Genomic DNA, 16,886 nt, shown 5'->3' on the forward strand with positions numbered 1-16,886 from the left:
ATAAGGATTGGGCACTGTCGGATGGATGTCCTCAGTTCTCCGGTTGACCTCCCGAAGGTCTTGAACGGGCCTGTACTCTCCCGTACCTGGTTTCTTTATGGGGAGAAGGGGGGTATTCCAAGGGCTGTGACAGGGCCTAAGGATGCCTTGTTGTAATAGTCTATTAATGTGTGGCCTGATTCCTTCCCGGGCCTCTTGGCTCAAAGGATATTGTTTAATGGCCGCTGGAGTGGCTGAGGGCTTGAGGTTGATAATTAAAGGAGGCTGTTTTTTTGCCAACCCCATGCCTGCTGTTTCTGCCCAGGCTTGGGGATATTTTTCTAACCAGCTAGACTCCATGGTTGGCGAGGGGGGTAAGGGATCCTCTAGAAGTCTATATTCATCCTCGAGCCTTAAGGTCAGTACCTGGAGGGGTTGTCCCCCCTCTCCTGTGATGGTGGCACCCTTCTGATGGAAGTGAATGTGGGCTCCCACTTTAGAGAGGAGGTCTCTCCCTAATAAGGGGTAAGGACATTCGGGCACCAGCAAGAAGGAGTGAGTCACGTGTCCAGTGCTCAGGTGCACATTACGTTCAGTTGTCCATCGATGTAGCTTTCCTCCGGTGGCACCCTGGACCCAGGCTGTCCGGGTGCTCAGGGGTCCCTGGGTCTGAGTCAGGACTGAGTGCTGAGCTCCCGTGTCTACCAAGAAAGTTACGGGTTGCCCCCCGACGTTAAGAGTTACCCGGGGCTCAGGGGGAGGCACCTGGCCCTGACTGTCCTAATCTCCCTTTTCCAGAGGGAGAATGGGGGTGGGCTTCCGCCTTGGATTCTTCGGGCAATGTTTGACCCAATGTCCTTTTTCCTTGCAATAAGCACACTGGTTTCTCTCCACTCTTGTTCTCCTTTTGTCTCCCAGGTTCCCTGTCTGACCTGGTCTATGTTCTGATCCCTGAACTACAGTGGCCAAAATTTTAGCTAGCTCTTGGTTTCGCTTTTTGTCTCTTACATTTTCCCTGTCCTCCTGTAACTTTTGTAATCTTTCTTCCTTTTCTTCGGGAGTCTCTCTCATATTGAAAATCTTTTCTGCTTCCTTTACTAAGTCTCGAAGGGTGTACCCCTGTAGCCCCTCAAGGCGCTGTAGTTTTGTGCGTATGTCAGGCGCCGATTGTCCAATGAATGACATGATTATATCTGCTTCCCTATCCTGAGCCTGGGGGTCAAAGGGTGTATACATTCTGTAGGCTTCCATCAAACGCTCTAGAAACCCTGCGGGGGTCTCTTCCAAGCCCTGAACTACCGCACGTACCTTGGCCAAATTTGTGGGGCGCCTTCCTGCCCCTTTGAGACCCGCCAACAGAGTCTGGCGATAAAGACGGTGACGCTCCCTACCGGCTGCTGTGTTGATGTCCCAGTCTGTCGGTCTGATCAAGGGAAAGACTTCATCTATTTCATTTGGGAGCTGGGTGGGTCTGCCATCTGGCCCCTGGACGTTCTTCCGGGCTTCTAGGAGTACCCGTTGTCTCTCCTCGGTTGTGAGGAGAGTCTGTAACAACTGTTGGCAATCATCCCAGGTGGGCTGGTGGGTGATGAGGATAGATTCAATAAGACCTGTCAAGGCCTGGGGGTCCTGTGAAAAGGGGGGGTTATGTGCCTTCCAATTATAAAGGTCCGCAGAGGAGAAAGGCCAGTATTGGTAACGCCCCTCCCCCATCGACCGGAGGGGAAAAGCCTGGGAGATTCCAGAGCTGTCAGGCCCCTCCAGTGTTCTGTCTCTTCGAGATCGAAGTCGGGTGGACGGTGGCGATGGGTCCCCAGGGTCTCTGGTAGTAGAGCTCGGTGGTGGTGGGGGCTCTGGTCAGGTGCTGGGAGCTGGGATGCTGCCTGCTCAGCATTAGGGTAAGGAGGAGGGGAGTCCAGGAGGAGGAGATCCTCCTGTGTATCGGGCAAGACGGCAGGGGCTTTGGGCCTAGGGTTGGGAGATCGGGGCTCTGTCAAGGGGAGCAGGGAAGAAGTCGAAGGGGGTGCAGAAGGAGTAGGGATAAGTGGAGCAGGCGAAGGCAGAGGTGTTGGGCGGGGGCCCAAAAGATGGGGTGGGAGGAAGGGCCTGACCCAGGGAGGAGGATCACGGCTCAAGCTCTCCCAGGTGACAATATAGGGTACCTGGTCGGGGTAGCCCCAAGGTCCTGGCTGGAAAACACGAGTTTTGACCTGTAAGATAGTAGTGAGGTCAAAGGTACCGTCTCTCGGCCAGCCTGTATTGAGAGCATGCCATTCCGAGAAACAGAGAGTCCACCACTTTTTCTTCCGGATCTCTACTGATTCCTTGCGTGCTCGGCTCAAAACATCCTGCCAGTGACCTAAAGTCAAATTTAAGGGGGTAGTTAGTTGCTGACCCATGGGGAGAAGCAGAGATTGACACGAATAACAAGCACACTGGAACGAAATACAACAGACAGGACGGACCGCAGTAGACAGTTGGCGCCAAACAAGTTACAAAGCGGGAGGGAGGCAAAGTCCGGGGTGTCCGCTTCCCCAGAGAAATGAGACTTCGTCTCTTCTCCCTCCTCCAAATGGCCCTCAGACTCTCGTCTGGGCCGAACCAAAAGCTAATCAACCAAAAAACAAGTTACAAAGCGGGAGGGAAGCAAAGTCCGGGGCGGCCGCTTCCCCAGAGAAATGAGACCTCGTCTCTTCTCCCTCCTCCAAATGGCCCTCAGACTCTCGTCTGGGCCGAACCAAAACTCCTTACAAGACACAAAGACACAGAGACACAGAGACACATACACACAAATACATAGACTGTCTTACCTCCAACTGGCTGTGAAATTGAGTCTGGGGGGTGTCCTGATCTCGGTGGAACCTCCAAATGAAAGACCCTCGGACCGAGGAGTCTCTACAAATCGGACGATCCCCCCAAAAACACTCAATGCCCAGTCCAGCTGATGCAAAAACAAGAGGTAAGTTTATTATGGGACGTTTGCGCAAACGGGCTTCCCAGTCCGACAGACAAAGAAAAGCCCTGTTCCTCTAAAGCAGGCTCCTTTTATAGGAGAAAAAAAACATAGGCTTTTAGGGGTTTGGGTACGTGACCAGAGTCACAGATCCTTTGGAGATCTCTTATCTTTGGGGCCGGATGGTCTCCTGGCTCAGTGGGATAGTCTGTTTTTATCTTCATGACCCTAGGGCAGGGTGGCCCTCTAGGAATTTTTGGTATTCAGTTAGGTTGTCTTGTGGCCTTGTAAGGGAGTTATTTCTGCCAGCTAAGAAATTCCAGGGGCTTGGGTCATTGTGACCTTGGTTAGGTTTTAAGTCAGGTCTCCCTGTTCTTAGGGTGAGAGGATTGTTTTTCTTCTTAGTTATTTCTTTGTTAATTCTAAAGTCCTTTACTTTGACTTTCTTAAGGTATGTGTGGATCATTTGTTTCTGCTGGCTTCTGCTACCCATTATATTTGGTTCCAAGTTCTAGAGTCTATCTCTTCAGCCACTTCTCTCCACCTGCTCTAACCATCCATCTTTCCTTGCCTACTAGGCAAATATTCTTTCTGACTCTTCGAGCCTTCTACAGTCTCTGGGGCCCCACCACGTGGGCAACTCTCTAGTTACTAAGACACTTACTTGTTCCTCTCCCTCTTTTGGAACCCTCCTGTTTCCTTGCCCCCTCCCCCTTGGAGCTGCCTGCTAAGTCCAGCAGCTTCCTTAAGTTGTTCTTGCCTCTGCAACCTTGTCCCTCTGTCGCTCTACTCTGTCTTGGAAATCTCACAGCTTTTCTATGCCCTCCTGAGCTTTTCTCCTCTCTTAGTTCACACTTGGAGCTTCTAAAACTCCCTTCCTTCCTCTCTTCCTCCACAGACTCAGATTTTATTTAAGCCTTGCTCTGTTACTATAAATAGCTTGGCTTCAGTGCAATTCAATGGCCAAAATTGGCATGCTCAATTTTCAATGGTGGCAACTTCTGCCACTACACAAACAAACTTGCTCTCTCCTCCTCTATTTCTTCCTATCTACACGTGTCTGGAGTACTTCTTACCTATGGATGTTTATCATCCAAAAGAGACCCTCCCCTCTAATCAACAGCCTGGCTAATAGGGCTGGAAAATTGCTCTATAGCAGGCTGTCAAATGCTGATCCAGGGAGGCTGGAGAGATGGCTCAGCAGTTAAGAGCACTGACTGTTCTTCCAGGGGACCTGGGCTCAATTCCCAACACCCACATGGCAGCTCACAACTGTCTGTAACTCCACTTCCAGGGTCTGACATACAGACAGGGAAAACACCAATCAAATTTTTTAAAAAGTCTGATCCAATTCCCTATAACTCCCTTATTCACCTGTGAGTTCGAAGCCAGCCTGATCTCCAAAGCAAGTTCCAGGGCAGCCAGGACTGACACACAGAGAAACCCTGTCTTGAAAAGCAAAACAGAAAGTCACGTAGGTGGTATTAGTTTTAAAAGGACATGGAAGGAAAATGAAACTTGGCACTGTGTGGCAGGACTGAGGTTCCTAAAGAGAGCCCAGGAGAGACTATTGGTGGAAACCAGCCCAAGCAATGAGAGTCTAAGAAAGTGTATAAAGGTCTGAGGATGTGGACAACTTAAGAAAGTTCTGAAGGTATAAGAAAGTGATTTAAGGTAATGAAAAAATGTTTCAGATTTTCTCCCATCTATGCTATTGCTATATTAAGGTTTCAAAGGTTTAATAAACCTATACTCAGTGGTTCAACCAGACCATTACTGTGGTGGGGTCTGGAGACTGCTCACTAGCAGGTTGCCAAAAGGAGACACTTGTCCCTGTAACGCCTAAATCAACTTCCTAAACACCTTTCCCCTTGCTTGCTTTCTCTATGATCAAACTAGAGATTACTCTGGTCTTTGGCCAGAGACTTCTGGAGGCTGCCCTTATTGGTCCCTTAGGACAATTGCTGTGTATTCAGGAAGGTGGTCTCTTTTTCTGCAGAATGTGGGCTCTTTTATATCGTAATTAAGGACCCATGGCAGCCCAGATGGGAGACAGGGGTCATTGGTAAACTTTACTATAGCATTTTTCATAGCTATCCAATGAAACTACCGAGGGTACACGCCCCATTCTCTCAATCCCTAGGTATAGACACGGTAGAAGTGGTCCAACATTCATCAAAGATTCTTACCCCCCTAACATCTTCCATATTGGATGACACTGATTCTACCTCTATGCTCATGGTCACTCCATCTCTTGTTTCAGACCTTAACCTCCACATATCAGCTACTAAATAACACCCTGCCTGGCTGCTTTGGAGAATGCTGGTAGTGTGTCCCTCCCTGGTCAAACTCACGACCACCATTCCTGACCTGACCTATTGGACTATTAGACTCCCTCACTTGCTGCTCATTAACTGCTCTGAGCTGGAGGGCTGTGGCAGAGGTGCCAGCGCTTCAAGCTGCTTTGTGACCCTGAGCATCAATCTTTCAAATCCGTTCTTCATGTGCAGGGTTTCTCCCCTTCGATCCTCCCTTCTAGCGGAGTCCTCTGCATCCATCTGCTTGGCTGGTGGTGCTTGGCTGGTGTTGTTCTTTTGCACCAATGTTAGGATAAAGCTGGAAGGGGGTCCTGCGTGGGGGACCGTGGCGGATTCCATGGCAGGCAAGGGTGACCGAGGTGGGTGGGGTGGGGGTGGGGACAAGCCAGGCAGACAGAGCTTGAGTGAGAAGTTTTATTAGAAAGGGGAGGGAAGGGGATGGAAAGAGAAAAGAGATAAAGAGACACGGAGGACAGGAGAGAAGAAGGAAACAGGAGCAGAAAGAGAGGAGAGCAGAGAGAGCAGAAAGAACAGTAAGAGAGCAGGTATCTGTCTTTTAAAGGGTCCTTTACACTTGCCTGCAGAGTAATACTCATGGAACCCTGGGCTGACCATGGTACTGCCTGAGTGCATTCTGCCAGGTGACAGGGGCAGGCCAGCATAATGTCTGAGTCCTTACAACTGGTACTTGATCAGACATGTCACTGAGTCCTTCCTGGGACCCTGGGGTGGACGAGGGAGGCCTTTCCTGGAACTGATAGGCGAAAGAAGGAAGCCTGGCCACTCAACTGGACTGAGGAAGACACGGGGCCTCTGGGAGATTTTGAGAGGCATGGTCAGGTTCAGAGCCCCTGGTTCCCCCCTTCCTTGACTACTTGGAAAGAAGTTTTCCCCCAGTATCGTGTCTCACATCTCTGCAGATGGATGCAGAGGACTCCGCTAGAAGGGAGGATAGAAGGGGAGAAACCCAGTGTTCTAGGACCTGCGAACCCTGCCTATGAGATGGACGCTCTGCATTCTAGGCCAGGATTTAGACGGCTAGAGACAACACTTGCAGGGTCCCTGTACTCTCTCCTTACAGGAAGTGCAAGGCTGAGGCCAGTGGGCGGGGCTCGAGTGTAGCTCACCAGGCAGTGGGAGGGCGTGGGAGGGGCGTGGATGGGTGGGACTCAAGCTTTGCTAGGCCCCAGAGACCAGGAGCGCAACCGCAACCGCGCTAGCTTTGCCTGGTTCCACCCTGTGTAGGGTCGTAGTGAGCCACAGGGAGTCGCCCAGTTCCTGTTTTCCTAGTTGGAAGAGTTCCTCCCTCCGTCCTAACGCCGGTCAGCCCCAAGGGAGTGATTCTGTACCTCCAAAGACAGTCTCGCCCTACTCTGCCCCACCCGGCTCGCACCACATCCCACCGCAGTCGCTGAGGAGGAGTGAGTCCTGGAGTCAGCACAAGTGGGCCAAAGTTCAGGTGCGTGTCTCAACCCCAGCCTCCTGGAATTGAATCCCTTCTTGGACCTGCAGGGTTTGCATCTGGACTTAGGTCTGCGAAACAGTTATGTCCGGCTTGAGCTGGATGCTAGTGAGGTGGGAAGTGGAGAGCTGGGTAGGGAAACTCAGGTCTCAGAGGGCGAAAGAGAGAAAGGATTTGCAGAAACAATGGAGTATGTAGAACCCTAACTCCCAGGACCCGAGGCCTGGGAACTTTCTCCGATTTCAGGTCCACCACACTCTCTGTGACCTGTAGCGTCATCACGTCTTCCCATAACCTTTGGCGGTGGAAAACCACCAGGCACGAGATTTTTGAAGGGAAGATGCAGAAGTGCCTTCTGCTGTATCCTACAGAGCCTAGACTCCACCTCCCCCAGGGGGCCAGGAATTGTTTTCAGAAAAATTCCAGGAACTGAGGTCACGGGGAATAATTTCTGATCCTAGTCTGATCCTAGATGGCCCTTTACTCACTTTTGCTGATGATGGGACAGAGCCTACCCTACATACAGACCAATGCCTGGGGGAGACATCCTAGTGTCACTGGGCACTGAGGCATTGTTCCCCAGTGAGCCCGAGGTCAGCTGAAGGAGGAAATTAATTGAAGCATTTCTTTGCAGGAGTTTCCGAGACCTCAAAACAGGGAGGCTGCAAGTCAGACAGACCTGGGAGGGAAGTACCTGGTTGGCCAAGGTTCTAGGGGTCTCTAAAGCTTCTTGTTCAGCACCCAGTGATGGCCCGCCGAAGACTGGCCCTGGGCCTAGCATTCTGCCTGCTTGCTAGCACAAGTCTCTGGTTCCTGTGGTGAGTTGCCTTTTTGAGTTTCCTCACTGCCCTTCACAGCACTCCTCCCTGTCTCTGAATGTCATCCCTAAGCCTCGATACTCATACAGTTTCCTAGGTCCCATCAACCTCTCAAGTCTCAGGATCCTCCAGCCCCAGCTAGACTTTTATGTTTTGCCTTGAGTTAGCTTCCTAGCCTTTAACTTACCATGTTTTCTGCCTAGACTGTCCTTCAAACCATGTTGATAAGGAACACTGTGCGTGGTCCTGAAGTCACCCCGTTGGCCTTGTGGGGAGCTACTGGCACTGCATGCCTCCTTATTGTTTATGTGTGGGACCTGGCATCAAGGACATAGCCATGCCATAAGTGAATAGCCATATGAACAAAAAGACAAGTACACACTAGGCCCTGTGCTAGATACAGGTGTTGTCGTTTATAGTCAACAACCCTAGAGTGACAGGGCTTCTTCCCAAATGCTCCATTGGAAGGTCTTTGCTCCTGATAAAGTGCACCAAGATATCCTCTAAGGCGGAGTAGCATTAATAGGTACTTTTTCTGTCTAGGGGATATGTCGAGGACCTGCTGCTGGTCTCATACTTGCCTTATTACCTCCCCTGCCCAGCGTTGTTGTAAGTATGAGGCTAGAGGATTGGGGGGCAGTGTGGGCTGACCATATTTGGAGAGACAGGAAAGCTTTTATGATGACATTGTTTGAGGGCTTATGGTTCTGAGAAGTGCCACAGCTGCCACAGACATACAGTGACCCTGAAATTTCAGCCTTCAAGTATCCTGCTGCCCTCAGCATGCTTTGGCTTTAGACCAAAAGCATGAGCTATGGGTCTTGCTAATTGCTTGCCGTGCCTGTTAGATGGGATGGTAGAGATACCTTTCCTGGGCTGCTGCACCTGAGTAGCCTGGCGTCTTGGTACATAGAAGGTGGTCAGTAAACAGCCCTGGTAGGAAGGGACCTCTTGCTCCATTTTGTGTGGGTGCAGGGAACTGAGTGGCTTTAGCCTTCCCTACTTGGTGAAACTGTTTGACAGCTGAAAATGAAAAGATAGGCCTCGTGTTGAGGCTAAAGAAAAATTAAGCATCTGAACTGTAAAGCTATTTGATAACACACATGTATTTTTTTTTAAGAGAACTAGGCTTTATTGATCTTAAATGTACAAAACCAAAATTGCCAACTGAACGTGAGGATTAAAAATTATTTTAAACATTAGGTTTAAAAGTTGACTCTGGGGATCAGGGAGGTGGTTCAGTCTAACAGAACCCTGGTTCAATTCTCAGCTTCCCACATCTAGGAGATGAGATTCTAGATTCTGCATGCTCATGCTGCAGACTCCATAAACAAACAATTCAAATGTTTAACTCTGGCTGAGACTGCCCAGGACCAGGTCCCAGGTGTCCTTACTCAAACCCCAAGAAGCCTGGAGTTCCCACTGTAGCTGGAATTAACTATCCCCACCTAATGCCTGGACAGTGAGTGAACACTCAGGTCTAGAAAAGCAACTGAAGACTTTTCAGAGACAGGGGTCTGGGAGTGGTGCTCCCAGGAGATAACACACATTTTATTTATTTATTCATTGGGGTTTTTAGCATTTTTTTTTTTTTTTGGTTTTTTGAGACAGGGTTTCTCTTTGGAGTCTATCCTGGCACTCGCTCTGGAGACCAGGCTGGCCTCAAACTCACAGAGATCCACCTGCCTCTGCCTCCCGAGTGCTGGGATTAAAAGCTTGGGCCACCACCACCGACTTTGTTTTCTTTTTTAAGACAGGTTTTCTCTTTGTAGTCCTAGCTGTCCTGGATCTTACTCAGTAGACCAGGCTGGCCTCAAACTCAGAGATTCACCTGCCTCTCCCTCCTGAGTGCTGAGATTAAAGGCACAAGCCACCACTGCTTAGCTATTATTATTTTTTAATATGTATGGGTGTTCTGCCTGCATGTGTGTCTATATACGATGTGCTTGATGCCCTCAGAGGCCAAATGAGGATATCAGATCCCCTGGAACTGGAGTTGCAGGTGGTTATAAACCACCATGTAGATACTGGGAATTGAACCCAGGTCCTCTGAAAGAGCAGCCAGTTCTCTTAACCGTTGAGCCATCTCTCCAATTCCTGTACATGGTCTTATGTAGATAGAGTGTCTGTCTTAATCACTGTTCTGATGCTGTGAAGATACCATGACTCAGACAACTCTTAGAAAAGGAAGTATGAAATTGGGGGCTTGCTTACAGTTTCAGAAGTTGGTCCATTATCATAATAGTTGGGAGCTTGGGGGGCTGGAGAGATGGCTCAGAGGTTAAGAGCACTGACTGCTCTTCCTGAGGTCCTGAGTTCAATTCCCAGCAATCACATGGTGGCTCACAATCATCTGTTATGAGATCTGGTGCCCTCTTTTGGTGTGCAGATATACATGGAGGCAGAATGTTGTATACATAATAAATAAATAAAATCTTTAAAAAAAATAGTTGGGAGCTTGGCAGAACACAAGTAGATGTGGTGCTAAGAGTTCTACATCCTGATCTGCAGGAAGAGAGATTGAGTTTGGCATGGGATTTTGAAACCTCAAAGCCCACTCCCACTGGCACACTTCTTCCAACAAGGCCACACCTATACCTATACCCAATAGAGACCACTCTTATTCAAATTACCACCCTGTCCTACTTAGATTTCTATCTATTACTGTAATAAAACATCACAACTAGCCATGGTGGTGGTGCACACCTTTAATCCCAGCACTCAGGAGGCAGAGGCAGGTGAATCTCTGTGAGTTCGAGGCCAGCTTCGTCTACAAAGCAAGTTCCAGGACAGCCAGAGCTACACAGAGAAACCCTGTCTCAAAAACCAAAACCAAGCCAGACCAAAACAAAGCATCATTACCAAAAAGCAGCTTGGGGCAAAAAAAATTTATTGGCTTACATGTCCCCATCATAGCCCATTATGAAAGGGAAGGCAGGAACCTGGAGTCAGGAACTGAAACAAGCCATGGAGGAACTTGTTTACTGGCTTGTTCCTCATAGCTTGCTCAGCTTGTTCTCTCTCTCTCTCTCTCTTTCTCTCTCTCTCTCTCTCTCTCTCTCTCTCTCTCTCTCTCTCTCTCTCTCTCTCATTTCTTTCTTTCTTTTTGTTTTTGAGGCTTTCTCTGTGTAGCCCTGGCTGGCTTTGAATTTAGAGACCCACCTGCCTCTGCCTCCCAAGTGATGGAATTAAAGACATGAGCCACCACTGCTCAGCCTGTTTTCTTATACCATCCAGGACCTTCTGCCCAGCGATTGATCAGTAATTAATCAGGAAAAAGGCCCCCGATAGACTTACCTATAGATCAATCTGATTGAGGAATTCTGCAGCTGAGGTTCCCTGTCCCAAGATCACCTAGATTGTGTCAAGTTGACCAGAAAACTAAGCACATTGGCCCTGAAATCTATACATATGAGGATGACTTTGAGCTCCCAATTTTCTTTTCTTTACTTCTGGTTGCTGGGATCACCGGCATGTGCTAACATGCCAAGCTCATCTGTACTTTCATTTTATTGCCTTTAGGCACTTAGAGATACGAAGTTCTTTTTTGACAAGTGTGCTCGGCTAAGGCCAACCCCCTTGGCCTCCTATATGGTACACAGGTTCCCTTCCCCTGAACTACACTCTCAGCCTCAGCTTCTGTATTCTTCTGTGTCATTCCCCAATGGAGCCAGAGCATGTCTGGACTTGTAGGAAAATGAAATCACTGTCAGGCCGCACAGAATGCTGCGTCCTGGTGTAGCATCCTCTTCCTGATTCTAACCTCCTCCTCAGAAACCCTTTATTTTCTGAGCAGGGACATAGTAAATGGAGTTTAAAGAATGGAAATCATGAAGAGCAGATACTATGCAAGTTCACTCAAGAATATTGCAAGAATCTTTCTGGAATAAGCACTTTGATGCCAGTGAGAATGTAAGAGAGATGCCTCCAGGGGCATCTCCGCAGCCAGAACAGTCCCTGAAAGCCTCTGCTCCCAGACCCAGTTTGTATTCTCATTGTAGACTCTGAAACTGCAAGGTGGGGCAGGCAAGCAGGCAGGATTTTTTTTTGGGGGGGGGCGTTCAAGACAGGGTTTCTCTGTGGCTTTGGAGGCTGTCCTGGAACTAGCACTTGTATAACAGGCTGGTCTCGAACTCACAGAGATCCACCTGCCTCTGCCTCCTGAGTGCTGGGATTAAAGTTGTGTGCCATCACCGTCCAGCAAGAAAACATTCTTGACACAAGTGATAGTGATGGTTTTGCAACCATTCCAGTGAACTGTGCACTTATTGAATAATGATTGAAATAGGGCCAGTGAGAGGGCTCAATAAAGAAAGTGCTTTCCTTGCAAGTTTGTCCTCCAGAAAGTGTAAAAACAATGGGTGTGGTGGCGTGTACTCCTTTATAGTTCCCATATCGAGGAGGTGGCGACAGGTAGATCTCTAGGGCTTGCTGCTACCATCCTAACCTTTTGGGTAAGTTCCAAGCCAGCGAGAGACCCTCTCTCAAAGAAAAGGTAAGGTGACCCTCTCTTGAGCCTGCATGCATCATCTCGGGTGTGTTTTATTTAAGAGCCTCTCTCTTAACCTTCATGTTCAAGCCTATATTAAAATGTCCTGAACAAATCCCACTCTTTTCTTTGTCACCAGCAACATGAAGCTGCAGTTCAGGCAGAAGTCATTCCAGCCCGTGACAAAGTAAGTATACCTTTTCTCCCTAGATTCTGGCCCCAGGAGTTGGGGCTGCCTTTCTTACACAGGCCCTTCTTGATTACAGGTTGCAGTACCCTCAGCCTATGCTGCTAGAACACAGGTAGGTATCAGGGAATGTCCTGGTAGTGGCAGGGAGGGGAGCCAGAGAGTTACAATGTGGCTAGAGGATGGTGGCAGTGCCTATAGTAAAGGGGCCTTGGGCCCCAGAGAGTCAGGGAGCTGAGCTCCATCTTTCACTAGCTGTGTGACCATAGGCAGTTGGCTGTCTGCTCTAAGCTTTACCTTTTGAGGAGATCATAATATTCCCTACTTTTCAGGAGGCTGGAACAGTAGACAGTGGTACTGTATCACATGCCTTGGATAGGGGCTTGTCCCCAGTGGCATATTCCATCACTTTATAGACACCCCCTGGTCTGTAGTGGGAGTGCTAGGACCCACTAAAATAGTGGTTCTCCACCTTTCTAATGCTGTGACCTTGTACTACAGTTCCTCATGCTGTGGTGACTCCAACCATAAAATTATTTTGTTGCTACTTCATAACTGTAATTTTGCTACTGTTAGGAATTATAATGTAAATATCTGATATACAGGATATCTAATATATAAAACCCCACCCCCACCCCAAAGGGGTCACAACCCACAAGTTGAGAACCACTGCTTTAGACACTGTCCATGCCAACTCTTAGACTTCCCAGCTTTAGCAGGAGATAGCTATTATCTCACTTTCACATGGGGAAACTGAAGGCCAGCAATAAGGCCAAGATGCTACCTAGGCTTCTAAACAGGAAGGCTCCCACAGCCTGAGCCTCCCCCATGCCAGGCCCACAGAGCTGCTGACGCTTACTCCCTGGTTGGCACCCATCATCTCCGAGGGAACCTTCAACCCAGAGCTGCTGCAGAATATGTACCAGCCATTGAACCTGACCATTGGAGTCACCGTGTTCGCCGTGGGGAAGTGAGTAGTGGATTACGCTGTGGTGGGTCTGGGCCTCCTTGAACCACTGGGGTTTCTAGTCAATGGAGAGGCCATCCTGGCCAAGTGCTGTGCAGTGCTGTGGCAGAGCTTTCTGATGTAAGGCCTCACCTGCTATGGAGAAGGAGGCATGACAAGCCCAGGTGAAGAATAGCAGAGTATGGGAAAAGACTTTATCCTCCCTATCTTTCCTGTCCCTCCCTGGCCTTCTCTTAGTTCACCTGGAAGTACTGGCCAGATGACAAATGGACCTCAGAGGTCAGGTAACCCCTGTCTTAGGGATGGAGCCATGTCATCCACTGTGCTATATGTCCCCAACATCTGGCATCCATCTTCCCTGGATTCTGTCTTCTGTTGGCTTCTCAGCCACTTTCATCCTCCTGGTGCTCAGTATTTGTGCCTATAAAATGGTCATGTTTCTAAGCAGATCATTAGTGTTAAGATCAAAGGTCATGGGCATACCTAACAGCACTGTCTGGCATTAGTAAATGCTCTTGCCTCTAACCCCGATGACTTCAGTTTGATCCCCAGAACCCACTCATGGTAGAAGGGGAGAACTGATTCCTGAATGTTGTTCTTTGACCTCCATAGGCACACTGTGGCATATATATATATATATATATATATATATATATATATATATTTATTTCCATTTTAAAGAAGCACAGTAGACACTGGGGAAGATAGTTCTGTTGGCAATTGCTTTCCATGCAAACACAAACATGGGTGTTCCATACCCAGCACCCACATAAAAAAGCCAGACCCCACAGCACATGCCTATAATCCCAGCCCCAGGGATATAGATAGGAACATCACTAAGGTTTGCTGCCCAGCCAGCATTGCCAGATGGGTGATTTATTAAGACCCTGTCTCGGCCGGGTGGTGGTGGCACACACCTTTAATCCCAGCAGAGGCAGACGGATCTCTGTGAGTTCGAGACCAGCCTGGTCTACAAGAGCTAGTTCCAGGACAGCTTCCAAAGCCACAGAGAAACCCTATCTCAAAAAACCAAAAAAAAAAAAAAAAAAAAAAAAGACCCTGTCTCAAAGAATAAGGTGGCAAGCAATGAAGGAAGATGTTAAACCTCTGGTACACATATGTGTGTACAGATACACATATAGGTACAGACACACAGACAATTAAGGATCTGCCTCAAATGGTTGTCACACTCTGACCAGAAGTGTCTCTCAGTATAGATTTTAGAATTTGTGTAGACTTTAACAATTACAAATCTTAACCCAGAACTCTGGAGTGGGGCTTTCAGATGAGGGGTGTTCAACTTTAATAAGGATTGTGGGAGTTTGACAGATGAGGACTGCCAGGAAAGACCTGAATGACTTCCTGAGGTGGGGAACTAGGATGTAGACTCCAGCACATGCTGGGGACCTGGGCAGTGATGGATAGCGGTGATTGATAGAGTTGTCATCCCCAGGTACACCTGCTTCATTCGGCCCTTCCTGGAGTCAGCTGAAAAGTTCTTTATGCGTGGGTACCAAGTACACTATTACCTCTTTACCCACAACCCTGCAGCCGTTCCCAGAGTCCTCCTGGGCCCCGGTCGCCTCCTCAGCATCATCCCCATCCAGGGTCACTCCCAGTGGGAGGAGATCTCCATGCGTCGGATGGAGACCATCAACAAACACATTGCCAATAGGGCCCACCAAGAGGTAGATTACCTCTTCTGTCTCGATGTGGATATGGTCTTCCATAACCCATGGGGCCCCGAGACTTTGGGGGATCTAGTGGCTGCCATTCACCCAGGTTATTTTGCTGTATCTCGCCAGCAATTCCCTTATGAACGCAGGCAACTTTCCGCTGCCTTTGTGGCAGACAATGAGGGGGACTTCTATTATGGTGGGGCAGTGTTTGGGGGACGAGTAGCCAGGGTGTATGAGTTTACCAGGGGCTGCCACATGGGCATCCTGGCAGACAAAGCCAATGGCATCATGGCAGCCTGGCAGGAGGAGAGCCACCTGAACCGCCACTTCATCTGGCACAAACCGTCTAAGGTGCTGTCCCCAGAGTACCTCTGGGATGACAGGAAGCCTCAGCCCCCAAGCCTGAAGCTGATCCGATTCTCCACAGTAGAAAAAGATAACAGCTGGCTGAGGAGCTGACAGTGGAGCTGAGACCCCACCCCACCCCAAAGCCCTGTCAAACCCCACCCATGCCAAGCCCAGCCCTGCCCACCTCAGTCTACTGGGGAAGTCCAGCCAGGAAAATGGGTAGAGATAAGGTGTAAACTACAAGGGACAGCACGAGTGGTTAGACAAGAAGGAGACCAGAGCTTCAAAAAAGACAGGGCCTGGCACGCCTCCTCACATCCACCCAAGGATTGGATGTGCCTTCCCAGGATAGGCCCTGGAATCCAGCCCTGCTCAAAGTGCCTAGAGGCCTGCTGCTACTCTCATTATGTACTGTTTTTTAGTTTTTTTTTTTTTTTTTTTTTAATCTGCAGTGTTGGGGATCAAACCCAGGGCCATGCACATTAAAAGGAAGTGCTCTGCCCCTGAGCCCCAGCCTGCTGCCTTGAATCTGCACTTTAATATCCTCATCCCAAGACCCATGTTGTTCTGCCAGCCGTGTGTGTTCTTCATTCAGGATCCCAGAGCTATCTCTGAATCGGACCTCACTCTCAGGGACTAGATGTCTCCTTGGTTACAGCGTTTGTGGTAGTGTTCAATAAAGATGATCAGGGTTTTACCTGCTCAGCGGACTGTTTTGCCAGTCGAGATAGTTCTGGGGGACACAAAAAGCCTGGATTTCAAACAGTTCATGTCAGGAGAGGGTTGATTAATGTTTTTTGTTTGTTTGTTTGTTTGTTTGTTTCTGGGAGACTGAGCCAAAGCTGGCTGATACCACAGACATTGCTCATTCCAGTTCTTGGGGGTCTAGGTGACATAGGGTCCTGTGGTCAGATATGCCACACCTAGAGGGCAGCAGTGCTTATCAGCTTTATTGTGCCTTCAGTCCCTGGACATATAGGAGGTATGCTCGTGGTCCCCTCTGTACTCATGGCCACTATGCTTGTGGGAGGCTACTGGTGGGTGTAGTGGGATAGATAGGCCAGGTTCAGAAGGTGTTCCCAGAGGAACCTCAAAAGCCCATGGAGGCCAGGCAGAGATGGAATTGGACATTGGTTGAGAGCTTGGTTACCTAATACTTCTTAGGCAACAGTATCATTTCCATGAAAGGAAGCATCATAGTGGGTTGGGGGTACACTGTGAAGTCATGCAGGTACCCCATAACTCACCCATCCCTGGCAAAACTGGAGGCTCATCCTTAGCCTGTTTTTCCACACCTTGTTGATCTGCCAAGCAGGGGTGGTCATAAGAGTAGGCAGGCAGAGAGTCTCCAGTACAAGGACACAGCCTGGCCAAAGAGACCCAGAGTTCAGAAGAACCCTCAGGGCTCTTCTGAGGAGGAGCTGGAATAGTCCCTAGCCTCTGTCTTTAGGAGGAAGCATCTGCCCGAGGCTGCCAGGCATCAGTGGTCCTGAAGCAGAATTGTGCTAAGAGGCAGGCCCTACCTTCAAGGGGTTGTTGCTCTTTGGAGCAGGAGGTTCTGGACATGGAGACCAGAGAAAGCCTCTGGAAAACTGAGACCCAAGGCAGCATTGATCAACAGGGGAGGAGATGGTACCTATATCTCTCCTAGCTTAGCTTTGTACCCATGTGTAGCCAGCTTGGTAC

The 16,886-nt window shown here is 49.1% G+C and overlaps 2 protein-coding genes across 4 annotated transcripts; one reads left to right on the forward strand and one right to left on the reverse strand.

Moving 5' to 3' along the window:
* Nucleotides 1–730: 730 nt before the first annotated feature.
* On the reverse strand, nt 731–6,991 carry LOC113836465. The gene is made up of 4 exons (XM_035447095.1): nt 6,920–6,991; nt 2,790–3,008; nt 2,142–2,189; nt 731–1,608 (listed from the first exon to the last, which is right to left on the reverse strand). Exons 1-4 carry the CDS (start codon nt 6,989–6,991, stop codon nt 760–762), a joined length of 1,188 nt encoding a protein of 395 aa, XP_035302986.1. The 3' UTR covers nt 731–759.
* Gbgt1 (globoside alpha-1,3-N-acetylgalactosaminyltransferase 1 (FORS blood group)) lies at nt 6,428–15,908 on the forward strand. Of its 3 annotated transcripts, none has more exons than XM_027423052.2 (7): nt 6,428–6,709; nt 7,347–7,530; nt 8,074–8,139; nt 12,159–12,206; nt 12,286–12,321; nt 13,042–13,176; nt 14,627–15,908. In XM_027423052.2, the coding sequence occupies exons 2-7, from the start codon at nt 7,460–7,462 to the stop codon at nt 15,309–15,311; spliced, it is 1,041 nt and encodes a 346-aa protein (XP_027278853.1). In that variant the 5' UTR covers nt 6,428–6,709; nt 7,347–7,459; the 3' UTR covers nt 15,312–15,908. The 3 variants fall into 3 exon arrangements, with proteins under 3 accessions (XP_027278853.1, XP_027278854.1, XP_027278855.1); XM_027423053.2 differs by lacking the exon at nt 6,428–6,709 and adding an exon at nt 6,743–6,781; XM_027423054.2 differs by lacking the exons at nt 6,428–6,709; nt 7,347–7,530; nt 8,074–8,139 and having other exon boundaries at nt 12,163–12,206; nt 13,007–13,176.
* Nucleotides 15,909–16,886: the final 978 nt, after the last annotated feature.

The sequence above is a fragment of the Cricetulus griseus genome, chromosome 6 (genome assembly GCF_003668045.3).
Source record: "Cricetulus griseus strain 17A/GY chromosome 6, alternate assembly CriGri-PICRH-1.0, whole genome shotgun sequence".
NCBI lineage: Eukaryota > Metazoa > Chordata > Mammalia > Rodentia > Cricetidae > Cricetulus > Cricetulus griseus.